Source organism: Crassostrea angulata, chromosome 5 (assembly GCF_025612915.1).
Source record: "Crassostrea angulata isolate pt1a10 chromosome 5, ASM2561291v2, whole genome shotgun sequence".
Classification (NCBI taxonomy): domain Eukaryota; kingdom Metazoa; phylum Mollusca; class Bivalvia; order Ostreida; family Ostreidae; genus Magallana; species Magallana angulata.
Window position 1 is genome coordinate 13306012 of NC_069115.1, and position 16896 is coordinate 13322907.

Consider the following 16896-nt stretch of genomic DNA (forward strand, 5'->3'; position numbering starts at 1 on the left):
GTTGGACTAATAAGCATATCACATAGGTAAATGTATGGCAACAGACAGCAATTAAAAACCTTATTTTAAAAATACATTGCATTAGTACCAGCACCGCGTCTAATGAAAATATTTTTCTCTAAAAAAAAGGCTAGCAATTCGAAGATAATTAAGAAAAACGAAGAATAATAACTGTACAATATTTAAAATATATTAAGATTTTTTTATTTTTCATATTAAAAAGAGTATCATTCAAATGTAATGATTATTGTTTTTCCTTGAAAATGTTCATATCAAAATGTCGTTTTGACCCAGTTCACTGTTTCCTCCAGTATTCTCAGCAACCAACTTTCATGCAATCAAGTTGTTTGAAGAAACCATTGGTGTTATATTTTTGTGTTACATGTTGTTATTTACAATATTTTTTTCTCAGCAACCTGCAAAGATTATTAATACAAATACAAACACACATTTTCAAAATGTAGTGAAGTGCATAGATTCGTGTCATAAATAGTTTTTAACGTGTTTTAAAGATAATTTTCTTTATATTGTTTTCTGAATAAAGGACTATAACAATTAATAAAATAAATATACCATATAATTCAAAATAGCTGCGAAACTATAAACTGCCAATTATTTCCAGAAATGTTTACCAGTGATAATTTAACAATGTAAAATGGAACAATAAACTCAGATAAACTTACCACCCGTTGTAGGCGAGAACTATTAAGAGGACCAACACCACTCCTGCAAGAGCGTACTCATATCTCGAGTTTGAATCCTGTAACTCTTGTACTGTGAAGCATATGGAAAGCATAATTTCCTGATTATTATTATCAAATAACTAATAAAAGTTAAGGTTGGTTATAGATTGTACTGGATTAAACATAGCTAATGATCAATTGTGCAAAATCGCATAATTTACTTGTGTTACAAAGTGCATTAAAAGCGTTGGACTGTGTATTTGAATGCATGTCTAAATGGTTCAAATTGTAATATTTACATTCACTTTCTTTCCCCCTATTAAATTGCATTGATTGATTTGAGTGATATTTACGAATAAAACAAAAGACCCAATCACCAAATCTGGTGTGTATGAATATATTCAATCTTCATTTAATATTTCTCAAAGAACATGGCTGACTCTCCTCGCGACTCCAAACCGGATTACGACCTAATGTTATACTTACGATGATTTATATTTCATTGATGTAAATATTTTTTAACAGTTAAATGAATTCAGTTGATTCATTTCATAGTATATCGAAAGTATTTTCATTAAATTACAGAATGAAAAACAACATTGTATAATTAGAATTCAAAGCGCTATGCACTACTTTTGTCCCCATAATTCGGCTGTTCCAATGGCTCTTCCGTTAATTGCGTTAAAAAAGGCAGAGGTTTTTAAAAATAAATCATAATTGCCGAAAGGAAATAAATTTTAAAGAAAGTAAACATGAGCATTAAATCATTAATTTTTGAAAGATGTGGTCTCATAACTGCAACGATGAGTGCAAACAAATTTTCAATTTGTATGCACACACCGTTGCAGTTACATGTATGAGACCACATCTTTCAAAAATCAATGATTCAATGCTTAAAAAACATCAACTATGTTTCTATATAAATTGTATGATGTATAATTGTCAATATTTTGTTGCACATTAAACGAATTACAAAAAATATTGTAGCAACCAAAAATACAGATAAAGAATAGAAGAACTGAACCAATCAGTTTGGAATTTGTAATATGTATACTTAAGTCTTGGAAATTAAATTAAGTGCATTGTTTTTTCGTCCGTAATGTCATCTAGCTGAGTTGTGAATTGGGTAGGAGTTCAAACTTTTCTTAAGTGGGTGACCAAAAATTGTCTTAAGGTAGTCCATCCATAACTAAGGCAAATTTAACAATTTTGACGGATCTATACTACATCAAATACGTACTTTAAAGTTATTATGAGGCAGACATAAACCAAACTCGGAAGTATGTATGTAGTCAATCAAATGAACTAAAAGTTTTGATAGAGTTGTCCGCCTTTTAGGAATATTTTTAAAAATCATTTTATGAAAATATGTTTGGTATATTATGAATTATTGTAGCATATTCGAAGAAAAGAAAAGCTTTTGCAACGTTTAACTCAGAGAAATGTGAAAAATTACTTGTACTTAAAAAATGATTGACTTCAAAGTTATCTTCAGCATTTAGTAAATTTGCTAATATTCATTTTTTTTCTAAATTTCAAAAGTGAATCTTTATTACCTAATAAACCCCTTAAAATCAAACTAAGATTTTAATGATCAAACTTGCAATTTATTAGATATGAAATATAATAGTTATAGATGGTCTACCCTAAAGTAAACTTTTTTTGGTCACTTGGGTAACTTATTTGCGTTGGCCGTGGGTAGTCCTTTAACAATAGCGGGAGCGACAGTCAGAGGAGTCTAAAATAGGGTAAAATCTCTGATCTGAAGCTGAAAATGCAAAAACATGAGACTCCCTGACAGATATATCTACGGGAAAGAGATACGCGAGCCTCTTGTTTTCTTTTCAAAACTTTAAAACCGGATGTGTATATGACTTTTAAAATATTTTTGAAGAGGGGAATCAACAAAAAATTGAAGGCATAAAGTGCCCACCCAAGGAGACCATAGCTTTTTTGAAAACGTTCTTACCTGTAACTTTTAATTTTAAAAAGTAAAAATAGTGTCCTTCACATCCAAAACTATTTGTGTAATTTTGATTCAGGGCAAATGTAACACAAGACTTACAAAGACTTACTAAGTTATATACGTTGTATTTGTTATTTATGAAGTTGTACATCTAATTTAGAATATCCTATGTAAAAATATTAAAGTTAAATTCATTTCCTAAAGTAAGTATGAAAATGAAATGATTATCGACTATCATGAAATTATTCTATGTGGCCATATAAGCTCTATCCAAGGGCTAGAACCCCTGACCCACAAATTTCATATATAATCGTTGATGGACAGAATGATCATGCCGTTTTTTAATCGCACTACAGTTAAAGTAGAAAAGAGGATTATTTCCTTCGATTAAATAATTTTACTATATTTGCCCCGCCTATGGTCCTTAACCCTTGACCCAAGGGGCCATGAATTTCAATATTGTGGTTGAAAGCTTTAAGCATAACAAAACCATGAAATTTAGTTCTCAAATTTGTTTGGAAGAAGAGTAGAGTATTAAAGAATCAATACATTTTCACGATATGGCCATATTGACCGTGCCGTATGGCCTCAGTCTCAGACTCATATGGCCTTGGTTGGGGTAAGGTCATACATTTTCACAGTTAAGATAATTTTATCCTAAATATGCCTTAAACGAACAAAGTATGAGTTATTGCTTTAAGTTTTTAAAAAGACAATAATGTTCCATTTGTTAACGTATGACGCACAAAGATCAATGACAAAAATTTACCACGTGACTCAGAGGACTTAGAGAGGTTCGCTCCTCAGGTTTTGGGTAGCCATTTTGGGTCACCGCTAGTCTGAAAATTCCGCATCACATATCAACTCTAGTAGTATATTCATATTTTACAATGCCAAATAAACTTTATAGAATAAGGTTTATTCTATAAAAAAAACTTACACTTTAACAGAGTTTAGTAAGAAACTATATTTTGTGGCGGAATGTTTTCAAGAAGGAAATGAACACACATAACTCACTAGTTTTAGAGTACTGTTACTTTAGCTTCCTAATTTTCAGCACAGACCAAAGTTCTAGATAATTTGTGTATTACTATATATTCATAATGTTCTAAAAAGCATTAAAACAATATTTTGATATTTCTATCAATATATTTTGGAATATTTAGCCTATATTTCATAGAAGTTTAGAGAAAATTAACGCCGATTTTTCTTAAAATTAGCTTATTTCATGCTATATCTCAATTTTCTTTACATTTGACCCCTACTTGTTTTACTTTTAAATGAGACATTAAATGTATGTCTATTTGTATGCAAAGTTTAGGAAAGATGACATTACTATAATTGTTTTATTTGCGTTATTCAAATTATCAATTTCCATGTCAAATTTTAGCAAAAATTTCAGGAAAATTATCATTTCTTTTTGAGGCCCTATATTTCCAAAAATGGCATGTGACATGGATCAAAGATAGAAAAAGGTGAACATTTTAGGTCCCCATCTTTATATCCAAGTGGTTTTCGGATGATTGACGTTACGATTATTTCAGGTGCCAACCTCATCAAAAGGGAATATTTACTATATATATGACTATATTTTTCATTTATAAAAGAAATGAATGAAAAGTATTTATACTGATCATTATTCAATGCATTTTGATTACAAAATTTAACAACTAATACTTAAAATATGGCGGGGGGGGGGGGAGGAATTTCATTGTCTGCTTTAAATTGACATTTCCTTTATGATAGAATGATCGCTGCCAATCATTCAGTTTACTTAAAGGCGATTGAAATGTAACTATAGTGTGATAAAATGGTAAAGCTCTGTAATTCAGTTAATTTTCACACATTTAAGTTGCCTTTTAAGTAAAAAAGATTTAATTTAAATAAAAAATTTGGTTCACCATGTGTTATAGTTATATATATTGTTCAAGATTTTTGGATAAATAAATGGATGAAAAATAATTCTAATATAACACGTCTTTACATTTCACATGACATGGAGTTTCGCATCTGGATCCCACGAATCCAATTTTACATCCACGAGTGCAGACTCCACTGTTATCGCAGGCATTACTTGCACAAGTTGTGCTGCACCCTTTAATTAATAAAAGAATATAAGTATTACATTTGCAAGGTTTAGTTCTTAAACTGTAATATAAACCGGCCAACTTGCTCCTACAGCTTCAACGAGTGTTCATAGGCTACAAACAAATTCAATATAGATATTTTATATAAAATTATTAAAGAAATCTTGTTATTGTCATTGACATCGCCGACAACTTTTATCATTAAAAGAATCCCTTGAGCATTGAGGTTAAATTAGCTTAAAAGGACAATTGCGTACAATTTTGACGAGAAAACATTTTTTTCAGAAATCTTCTGTCCCATAGAATATGATGATTTTTTTCAATCATAAGTAAAAGTGAAAATTATTGTTTTCTTTAAATTGTATTAGATCAATACACCAAACAAAATCCATGAAAAAAAATAATAATTTGTTTCTGTGAGCCAATTTCAAAAGTAGCATGTTTTATATTTAATTATAACATAATACGTATAGAACTTTTCATTTCATAAGAATAATTTATTCTGTACCAGACATTATTATCATACCATACACTTCTATTTCACAGATCTCAAGAATAGCGCCGTCGTGCGTATCATCTGGAGCGTCGTATATAGTCTCCACAATGACGTATCTGGCCGTGTACCTACATACAATTTCTATTATATTTGGAGGGAAGTCGGGGTAATTTGTGTGGTCACTGTAACAGCGGGTTCTCTCTCTGGTGGTTGTCTGGGTTACTGGTAGGTCGGATACGTCCAGGTAAAAGTGACGGAATCGTTTAGGCTTCCATTCATCTACATGAGTAATAAACAATATGTCTACAATATAACGTGACAGAATACGATCCAAGTTTTCCTGTCATTAATGTATCGACTAATACAATTGCATTATAAAACTTTGAAGTTGAAATGTCTTCTTTCACGATATGATACATCTAATTAGCGGCATTAAAAATTTAGTCATTGAAATGTAATGAATTAAATGTATTCTACCAAAAAAGTACCTTTTTAATTTATTTGCCTGTAAAATAAAAGCTTTCCACATAAATCATATTTTTTTTTACATTTATCAATATGTCCAATAACATTTTTAGAAATAAGTTAATAAAAACAATTTATTTACTGAAATTGCTAATACGACCTTTTTAAAATTGTATTGTTCGTCAAAGGATATCTTTTTGCAAACTACTTGTCAGTCCATTTACAGACAAATCGACAGAGTTTGCAGTCAATTAGAAACACTGATATTACACTAAAATACCAGACTTTGAAACATTATATATATATATATATATATATATATATATATATATATATATATATATATATATATATATATATATAATTATTTTCCAGAAAGGCATTTTAAATTTCAGCTCATTGAATAAGTAAGGATTTTTTAATTTTCAGCATTTCTGCAATCTGTAATTGAACCTTTTGTAAAAGTCGTCACATTGTTCTTCGTTATCGACTTCATATATGTTGATGTAGATCTGAAGTAGCTCATACAAAACGTAACTTCGTGGGTTTTTTAATATAAACCAAAAAGACATACCTTCAATCCTGTAATAGATTTTTACGCTGTTTATCCTGTACGATTCTCCAAGATCTACCTGTGCCCACGCCCTGGAATAGTTATATCCAGTATGTGCACACGACCAAAAGACAGTGGAATAGTCACCATCATTTATCAAGTGAGCACGTCTATCTTTTAAAGTCGAACTTTGAGTGACCGTTGTTGATGGTCTTCTGCTGAGATTTTCTGTATAGAATGCAATATATATATATATATATATATATATATATATATATATATATATATATATATATATATATATATATATAATCAAAACTTCAAAACAAAATATATATTTATATGAAAATCATTGTCTTTGAAAAACGTTAAAAAAGCAATCATTTAACTTGATTTGGCCATTGTTTTCATTTTTGATCAAAGCAGGTTCAGATTTGATTATGAATCGTATTTACAAACAAAAAATATGATGAATTGATATAACAATGTTTATTATTAGGTTTTTTTTAAATTTAAAATCGTTCAGACTTAAACATCTTAAACATTTAATTTTGCTGTTTGATTTTTTGTGCCACTATTACGTAAGTATATCGAATTACATCGTATTCATTTCTTAGTGTGATTTGGTCTACACGAGGAAAACAAGAACATGGTTTTTTACCACCCCTCCCCGCAAACGAAGTTGGGGAGGGGGGGGATATATAGAAATCACCTTGTACGTCCGTCTGTCTCTGCAAAATATGTGTCCATATCTATCTAATGGAGAAACATTGGAAGTTCTTACTTTACATAAGGATTTATGACCTAAGGGTGTGTCATGACCTTGAACCAAGGTACAGACCCTGAAGCGCACTACTGCACTAGCTGAACGTTTCTCGCACGCTTCTCACACATCTATACGGTTTGTACGATACGTTTCTCGCATGGTACGGTACGCTTCTTGTGCGATACAAAACGTTTCGCACACGGTACGGTACGTTTTTCATACGATACGATACGTTTCTTGTACGATACGATACGTTTTCTATACGCTTTCCATACGGTTTGTGCGGTTTCTGTACGATATGAATTTAATTTCTAACAATCGATGATTATTATTTAAAAAAACACAAAACCATCTTATTCCCATTATTTCAAAGTATTGAGGATTACCAGAAGTTTAAATTAATAATTTATATTGTCAATAACAATCTTAAATATGGCCTTATAGACAAATTTCCGCCAGATAACGTAGCTGTCAAACTTTCGGGAACGGACATGTACGCCAAATGTACTTACATGTACATGTAAAGGGCGTGAATATATAAGGTAATGTCTCAGTCAAAAATATAAAATCCATTCTACACATGATAATGCTACATTTTATATGATTTAATTTTAAAATAAATAATTATAATGCCTAATTTCTCGTAAATGCATCTTGATTTCAAATACTAATCGGTTTTATAAATCAGTACTTTTTCCATTTTTTTAGGATGAAAGGACAATTTAAAAACTTCTTTTAAAATCTATGTGTCACTTTACGTCTTACAAACGTCTCTATATTTTTTTCTTAGAATTCAAATACACGCAAACATTACAAGATAAGAATTCTAAAAAAAAAAAAAAAAAAGACGCATAAAGAGTTATGTGCGATGAATTGTCTGTTTAAAAACAATTTCTGTTAAGTCACCTGAGCCGAAAAATGTAACTAATGATCAAAAGCTACCATGTTTTCTCATTCTTGTTTTCTACAATTATTTAAATATTAATTTTCCCCGTTGAAATTACTTTTTTCGCATTGTAAATGAGAGAGAGAGAGAGATTTCAGAGATATGTATTGATTTGAGGAAGGAAGCATCAAATTTGCATGATATCAAATTAGATTACACTGTACATCACAGCGAGTTTATCCATTGATGACTAAATAATTTCTACTAAGGTTTAATCGGGGTTAGCATTATATCAATTGGAAATCAAATGCAGGTTTCCGTTAAGTAAATGTACCACGTGTGTGCTACCTCAGTACCCGCATTAATCACCGAAGTTAGCATTTTATTTTCAGAGATTCTCAATAAGTATCTCAAGGTTATAAAATATCTTAGAGTATTCATTTTGTGATTTACATTAATAATTTTTCTTTTTAATTCCATGAATACAAATACATTTACATGTGCCATCACTGTATGGGATAATACTTCCCTGTTAATTGGTAATCTGTAGCTCATTTACTTACTCTCAGTGTATATCTAAAAAAAGAGGTGTGTTCCTTAAATTGGTCTGGATCAACAGAAATTACGCAACATAAACACAGCAGTATACACACGCTGCTACACAGCAGTATACACACGCGCCGCCGGGCTTGTAAGGTGAACAGGTGACCGCGGCCAGTGTGAAAACCGGGAACTTGTGTTTTTTTATTCTAAACCTGAAAAGTTGGTATCTTTACAAATAAAAATAAATCACATTAAATGAAAGAAAATCCAATATCATTTTCATGTATGCATTTATTAATAGTTGGAATGGAAATTTCAACCGGTACCGGTTTTTTTATGCGTGTCCAAGTTTAAAATATATTTCTTTAAAAATGCACTTATGTTTTGTGGTCAAATTAATTATCATTTTGTTATTTTTTCAAAGCAAATGCAGAAATAAAATTATCCTGCCATTCTGCCCCTATCTCACCGGAAATTTTGTTATTCGTTATGTACCGGGAAGTAAAGTTCTCATGAGAAAGCTCTAATTTTAAGCTTCTCGCACGCTTTTCATACGGTTCTTATACTCTGTGTACGATACGATACGTTTCTCATACGATACGGTACGTTTTTCATACGGTACGATTTGTTTCTAATACGATACGTTACGTTTCTCGCACGATACGGTACGATTCTTTGTACGACACGAAAGTCGCCCGCTTCTCATACGCTTTTTATGTGTTGTAGTGCGTTCCAGGGTCTGTAATTTGGGCAAGGTCAATGCCACTGGCAGAAAAAGTGCAAAACTCGTGTCCGGTCCATATCTTTCTTAATATGGGGAACATTGGATGTTCTTACTCCACACAGAGATTGCTTATGACCTAAGGGTTTGTCATGACCATGCACCAAAGTCATCCGGGTAAGGTGAAGGCCAATGGCAGAACAAGTGCAAATTTCGTGTCCGGTCCATATCTCTCTTATGGAGAAGCATTGAATGTTTTTACTTCACACAAAGATTTGTTATGACCTAAGGGTGTGTCATGACCTTGACCAACGGTCATATGGGCAAGGTCAAGTTCAGTGGCAGAAAAGTGCAAAATTCATGTCCGGTCTATATCTTTCTAATGGACAAATATTACATAAAGATTGCTTTTAACTTGAGAGTGTGTCATGACCTTGACCCAAGGTCAATTGAGGAAGTTCAAGGTCATTGTTTAAAAACTGCTTAATTCCTATCCGTGTCATGTCTTGTATTGATAGAAATAATAAGAAGCTAAAATGTGATACAAAGCTTGCTTGTCTCAGGCCACATAAAATTATTTTTGATTCTCATCCCCCGTCTCTCTGAAAATGACCTGCCCGATGTATTTTTTTTTTATTCAAAATACTTATGTTAAATGGATGCTTGACATGTGGACTTTCGTTTGATTCGAGTCATGTTTGTTAACATAAGGATGCAAATGTCCTCATACATTGACAGTGATATGCAACTTTAGAATGTAATTTAAAGAATAGAAATTGGTTTGTGTACTTATATTAGCATTAATAGTTCTAAAAAATACAGCAGTTATTTATAGAAAATGGACGGTGAAATAGATTCATCCAATATTTTCTAAAATAGAAAACATACATGAGTTATGATTTTTTTTCTTAGCAAGGGGGGGGGGGTATCAATTGTGAGCTTGCTCAAAGTACCTCTAGTTTTTCCTAGTGAAGCTATATAAGGACAATTTTAAAAATAAATCTGAATGATATAAATTCTTTTTTTTATGGTAGTGGAATTTATTTTGTTTCATTTTGAAACCGTTTATTTGATCAGCTGTCTTGTGTGTCAATAAACAATTCCATCCAAACCATAAAAACTATTGCATTTACATAAGTTGTATATCCTTCTCTAAATGTTTTACATTGTTTTGGAGTCATAGAACGCGAACTAATGACTACTTAAACTAACTAGATCATTGATATACACAATATGCTTACCATAACAGTAACATCGTCTCGTTAACCAAACGACTCCTATCAAATACATAATAACCATTTTACACGCAAGGAGTCAGCGTTGTTAGATAAGTAATATTACATTGCAAGAAAACCCCACATGATTGAAATATTTTCCTTTCAGTTTTAGTTTATAATTAAACATTTATACAGTAAAACTCGTTTAGTACGAACACGGATATAGCTAATTCTCGGATATAGCGAAGTGTTTTTGAATCTCCGGTAAAATTATTAACTAATCTTAGCAAAATGTACGGTTATAACGAATTCGGATATTACGAATTTACGGTTATAGCGAACTCATTTTGAGTCCCGTAGAGGTGAATAATAACGAAATTTCACACTCTTATAACGATTTTCTTTACAGTTAAAAAAGTTGGCACTACCATTTAACATAATAGTTTGAATGAATTTATTTTTCATAAATGTTTTTCAATTCATAATCAGATTATCAAAGGTATCAAAGTAATGTTTTTTTTATTTTAAGCCTCAATTAACAAAAATTATAGTCTTGTAAAAGAAAACATGTATATAATGATTTCGCTATAGTTATTATTACGAATTCGTTATACGGATATAACGAAGTAAATCCATTGGTCCCTATGACTTCGCTATAACCGAGTTTTACTGTACTTTTAACAAGGAAGATTTATCCGGGAATTCAAGTATACTAGGACATAATTGAATGTGACCTACTTTACTATTAGAAGTGATGTGTACACAATTGAAGACCTTTTTAGAGTATGCTTAAAAATATGTTGAGATTATCTGCTTCGATTTAAAAGTCAAAATAAAATATCTAGCAGACTAGCATAGTTGTTATAATTGTAAAGTAAAATAAATCCTATTTCAAAAACAAAATGCATGTCTAAAGCCATAAGTTTTTCATTCCTGAAGCCTTCTATATACAATGTATAATATTAAACATACATAAGAGATTCTTAGTTGTGGCTCTATTTTCATAAATTGGTTACTTCCTGTTGTAAAAGGTTTTTTTTCTTATTTTTCTTCTAGGGACAGGCAATTTGTCATGTACTTTTAAATCTCACTGGATTTTTCTATAACATAAAATTTGAAGGAAGACCATTTCTTTTGTTTGATACTGATTACAACATTAAGAACGTTTTTTACCTCATGTTTTTATGAAATATATTATTATTGACATACCATTTAATATTTATACTATATTCTGGAATTGGGCTCAAACAAAAGTTTGACTTTTAGCAAAACAGAGGAAATTTGGACTAAATTTTTCAGATTTTTTTCACTGAAATATTTTGGTTGTACAGTAATATTTAAAGTCTAGGTTTAATTTCTTAGTCAACATGATTTTGCATACTTTTTTTGGTTTCATCTCACGTTTCCATTTAGTTTATCGTATGACACACACTACAAAAATATTGAACAATGCTTAAAACGATAAAAGACACCATATCTAAAGTATTTGATCATTGACATCATATAAATTTAATGCCAGAAGAGTAAGGTCAATTTACTTAGTTTATTACTATAAATGATTTAGTATAATTATCATAATTCAGTTTACTTGTTGAGCATATTTGCACTGTTGAAATGACTGGTAAGCCAAATAATTGAGGTTAACAATTACATGTAGCATTGTATTTTTAAAAAAATATAACCTTGCAATCAGAGAGTGTTGAATGTTTTTATATACGCAATAAGCTCGCATGTTTTGACATAAATTACCATTTTGATAGAATGATCATCGTTTGTGGTATCACTGTCCTTAAAATGCAACTAGTATGATTATCAGCTGTAGGATTTGTGAAAACTGAATAACATTATGCGTCATGAGACATTTCTGAACTGAAGATATAACTTTTTTATCACCCAAAACAAACTACGTAAATATTTGAAAAAAAATATGCCAAATTAAAAAGCATGGCATATCCTTTTGTTGTTGTTCCGTTCCAGACCATTACATACAATCTCGTCATTACAACACGAGATTTTGGAAATTATAAACAGCATAATAAAATATTGAATCAGATTTATGTAGAGAAAAGAAGTGTAATGTTAAATTTGTGTCAGGCCACTTACAAACACTTTGTATTAATCTTTCACCCCCGGATGTGTCAAAATATGAGTCGGATTTTCCTGGAAAACAGTAAGCTATAATGATGCATTGATTAATCATGGAAATTCACTTGTGCAACAATACGTCGTCATTACAAAACGAGATTTTGGAATAATAAAAAGCATAATAAAAACTGAAGCAGGTTTTATGTAGAAATAAGGAGTGTATTGTTGAATTTGTGTCAAGCCACTTTCAAGCACTCTTTCACGTCCGGATGTGTCAATATATGAGTCGGATTTTCCTGGCAAACAGTAAGCTATAAAGATGCCTTAATTAATCATGGGATATTCACTCATGCAACAATACGAGGACTGGTGACGACTAGGATCCGATTGTTAGAGGTTTGTACTTTATCTTATTCTCTCTTTTCAGCGTAGAGAAACACGTTGAGATTTGCTAACTATAAAGTTTAATATTTGACTTTTATTTGAGTTCAAGTGTTATGGTAGACCACATGTTACGTTTTAAATTGATAACCTTCATCATTATTTTCAAAATATGAAATGAATAAATGTTTTTATCTTTACTAGCAAAGAAAGCATTTCGTATTACTATGTTTACCATTTATTAAAAAAGACAATATAAACATAACGCGGATTAAACAATAATACAGATTCATTTAACTATTAAGCATACACTTAAAATATTTTAAGCATTCCTGTAAAACATATTTTTTTAATACTCTGTAGTAAACCTTAGAGTAGAACAATGTAAAAAGTCAAAATAATCAAGCCAAATGTGTACAAGTATTTTTGCTATTCCTTCTTCCTAAATATGCGATTTTTTGTCGGTGAGGTGGCAGAGAGATTACTTTGTTCACTGAAAGAGAGTTGCCTATATTTATTGTGTTTGAATTTTCGACGAATAGAGCGCCATTCCTTCGACATCTGCGCAATACCCCATTATATAGGCAGTGGGGAAGAAGCAAGGAAGTAAATTGCTTAATTAGAAGTGATTTAAATGCAATACCATTAAATGTAAACAACTTGTTTATCGTTATAAAATTGTGAATATGATGCATTTAATATATGTAGAAGTCCGGTTCAAGCAATATCCCAGCACGAACGATGTTTTTAATTGTTAAACGATTAATATCTAGAACTTTAAATACCAATAAATTGAAATTGTGTTCACATAACTTACTTGGACTGTGCTGCGTGAAAGACCAAAGGTCACTGCATTAAACATACATATACATAACCATTGTTATTATTTGTAGTGATAAGTTTTGTAGGATTTGCTTACATTCAAAATCTGTTATTAATCAACAGGTTAGTGACAATGGATCCCCACTTAAGTGCCCAGGACGTTTTACGGTGTAAACTCTGTGAAATCCCGGCACCTCCTATGTACTGTGACACATGTCAGATAAGTCTTTGCAAACCTTGTGTTGGGGAACATCTCTTCGATGGATCAGAACAACACAATGTGGTGCAATTTGAAAAGCGGGGATCTATTCCAACATACCCAAAGTGCTTAAAACATTCCACAAACCCGTGTCAACTGCATTGCAAAGAGTGTAACTTTCCAATTTGTGTGCAGTGTATCGCCTCAGGTGAACATTTTGGACATGTACAAGATGATATTTTGGAATTCATGAAAACTACGAAAAAAGTTATAAAAAGAGATTTACAAGAATTGGAGAAATTAATTCATCCAAAATACCAAGACATTGCATTAAAGATCCAAAAAATGAAAGAAGATATGAATAAAAACTCACAGACAGTAATAAAAGCTATTATGAAACATGGAGATGATTGGCATAATGAAATTAATACAATTATAGAGACGCTTAAGCATAATTTTAATGAAAAAAGTTCTACACAGCTAGATGCCATTAGTATACAGGAAGATGACATCAGATGCACCATTTCTGCAATTACACAGTGTACTTTTGATATGAAAAAACTACTTGACTCTCAAGACGTCAGTCTTGTCTCTGAATACTCTTCAAGGATTGCAGAATTTAAAAGATTGCCCTCAGAACCAACACATACTTTGCCAAGTTTTACATCCCATGAAATAAACGGTCAACATATTTTAGAGCAATTTGGTTCTCTGTCAGTTTTAGATATCAAAACAGATGATGACGACTACACAAAAAATACTTCAAGCAAAACAAGTTTTCCAAAATATATTGCTGAACCATTGATCGTAGCAGATATACATACCGAGTATGGACTGCGCAATTTATTACTCGGTGTATCCTGTTTGAGTGAGGAGGAGGTATGGACCTGCGGACAAGACAATATTTTAAGACTATACAATATTAAGGGAGAATTGGTGAATTCAGTCAAAATAAAATCAGGTGCATTATCATTAGATATTGCAATATTGACAAGGTCTAATGAATTAGTTTATGCTGATCGCAAGGACGAGACGGTAAACATAGTGAAAAATTCAAAGATACGGACATTAATCAGACATGAGGGATGGACACCTTATTCTGTCTGCACTGCCTTCTTTTATGAATTACTGGTTGTCATGAAAAGTATTGATAAGACAAAAACGAAAGTCGTGCGCTATTTTGGTTCGGAATTGAAACAAACCATTCAGTCTGATGATAGGGGGAAACCTTTCTTTTCATGTGGTCGCTACAGTATATACATATGTGAGAACATTAATCATGATATATGTGTGGCCGACAATGGAGCCGGTGCATTAGTGGTGGTCAGTCAGGACGGGAAACTCCGGTTTACCTACACCGGTCCTCCCTCCAAAACCAAACGATCGTTTGATCCATATGGCATAGCTACAGACATTCAAGGCCAGATCCTTACTTCAGATTTACGGAACAACCGTATACACATCCTAAATCAGGATGGACTCTTCATTTGCTATATTGACAATTGCCATTTAGATCGCCCGTCAAGTTTATCGATAGACAAATCAGGCAATCTCTTTGTTGGTGAAAATTGCACTGGTAAAGTGAAAATAATTAGATACTAAACGCGAACTGATAATGGACGTGCATGGGGAAAATTATCAAAATATGTTAGAAGTATAAACTGAACGTGGCTAGCTTTCATCAATTTAAACTTCTACTGCTGGACAGCCAATTACTTTATTTTCAATTGTTTGTACAATAAAATCACATACCTTCCTTGTGTTGTTGTACATATGTACCGGTAGACTACTGTCGTTTCACTAGATTATAAGTTCATGACACACAAACTCTGAAGAAATCGATACACCCAGAATTACATGTATGTTATATGCAAAAGGACTATGTGCGGTATTAAAAAAAATTTGCCCCAAAATCAAAGATTTATAAAAAGCTTCAAAAATAAGGTAAAAGATAGTTAAAATCATATTGAAAATAAGGGTGTAAAAGGTTATCACCACAGTGGCGTCATAATGTTGTGGGTGTTTTCTGGTTTTTCGAGTGGGAAACATCGAGCGCAGGCTTGCTCAAGTACCATTTTTTAGTATAATAATATGAAGAAAAACATGTTAAAATCGTACTTGGGCAGACCTGCGCTCTTCATTTTCGAATGAAAAATATAAAGAAATTTCGAATGTAAAATTGTGATTTTCAAAAAAATTGTTTTTAAGCATTTTTGTGTAAACATTTCCAAACGTAATTTTCCCGGCTAAACGATTTGGTTTTGAAATTCAAAACGCCTAGTTCTCACAATTTGCATATACAGTTTTTACGATTAAGTGGTTAATTTAAATTAATTAATCAGTTATGCAATAATATATTTCTAATTGGTATACTCTCCTATTTTTGTGTTTCAACAGCATCACGAGTATTTGTTTACATTGTAGCTGTCGAACTTTAAACTTTATCAGACAAGCAACTTGTGCTTCGTTCACGATTATAAATCATCGATTTTTACATTCTAATTTCTGGGAGTTGATTTTAATCAACTCTCCTATGCAGTTACTCTTGCAAACCGAAACTGAAACAGTGTTTGGACCTAAGCACAAATCATCACCGCTGACAAGAGTTTGTTCTTGAAAATAATCGATAAATTCGATGTAATGTACGCTAAAGCTTTTTTTTTTAAAGGAAACTTATTTATAAATACCTTAGAAATAGTCAGATTTTAAATAGTACGAACAATTTAGAAGTTTTTTGCAGTCGTATATTTTTTGCTACGCCAGAGTTCAATATAGTCCCATTCAACCATCGGCTGTCTCCGTACATCTCCAACAAGCAGAGAGTCAATCTATATTTAGAGGTCGCATCATCAAATTATCAAGTGACCTGGTATCTCTTACTTGTCGGAGATTAAAGGAGACAGCCGAGCATCTGGTTGAACGAGAATAGAGTTCATTATTGGTTGGATACATAGTTTGATGAAATCAATTCTATTTTTAAATATTACACAACATGATTCATAAGAGGTTTCCTCGAAATTCTAGTC

At 31.7% G+C, this 16896-nt stretch overlaps 2 protein-coding genes across 2 annotated transcripts; one reads left to right on the plus strand and one right to left on the minus strand.

Moving 5' to 3' along the window:
* Positions 1–235: 235 nt before the first annotated feature.
* On the minus strand, positions 236–10876 carry LOC128185671 (uncharacterized). The gene is made up of 6 exons (XM_052855295.1): positions 10408–10876; positions 6272–6478; positions 5263–5511; positions 4634–4744; positions 684–774; positions 236–416 (listed from the first exon to the last, which is right to left on the minus strand). The coding sequence occupies exons 1-6, from the start codon at positions 10463–10465 to the stop codon at positions 389–391; spliced, it is 744 nt and encodes a 247-aa protein (XP_052711255.1). The 5' UTR covers positions 10466–10876; the 3' UTR covers positions 236–388.
* A 1867-nt stretch (positions 10877–12743) lies between these two features.
* On the plus strand, positions 12744–15702 carry LOC128184424 (uncharacterized). The gene is made up of 2 exons (XM_052853875.1): positions 12744–12864; positions 13795–15702. The coding sequence occupies exon 2, from the start codon at positions 13805–13807 to the stop codon at positions 15470–15472; it is 1668 nt and encodes a 555-aa protein (XP_052709835.1). The 5' UTR covers positions 12744–12864; positions 13795–13804; the 3' UTR covers positions 15473–15702.
* The last annotated feature ends 1194 nt before the right edge of the window (positions 15703–16896 follow it).

Excerpts from the sequence above, each read along its gene's own strand:
- LOC128185671 (XM_052855295.1), bottom strand. The coding sequence starts at position 10,465 with ATGGTTATTATGTATTTGATAGGAGTCGTTTGGTTAACGAGACGATGT. Across the intron at positions 6,479-10,407 it reads GAGACGATGTTACTGTTATG|AAAATCTCAGCAGAAGACCA; the intron begins GTAAGCATATTG and ends CATTCTATACAG. Across the intron at positions 5,512-6,271 it reads AATCTATTACAGGATTGAAG|ATGAATGGAAGCCTAAACGA; the intron begins GTATGTCTTTTT and ends TTACTCATGTAG.
- LOC128184424 (XM_052853875.1), top strand. The coding sequence starts at position 13,805 with ATGGATCCCCACTTAAGTGCCCAGGACGTTTTACGGTGTAAACTCTGT.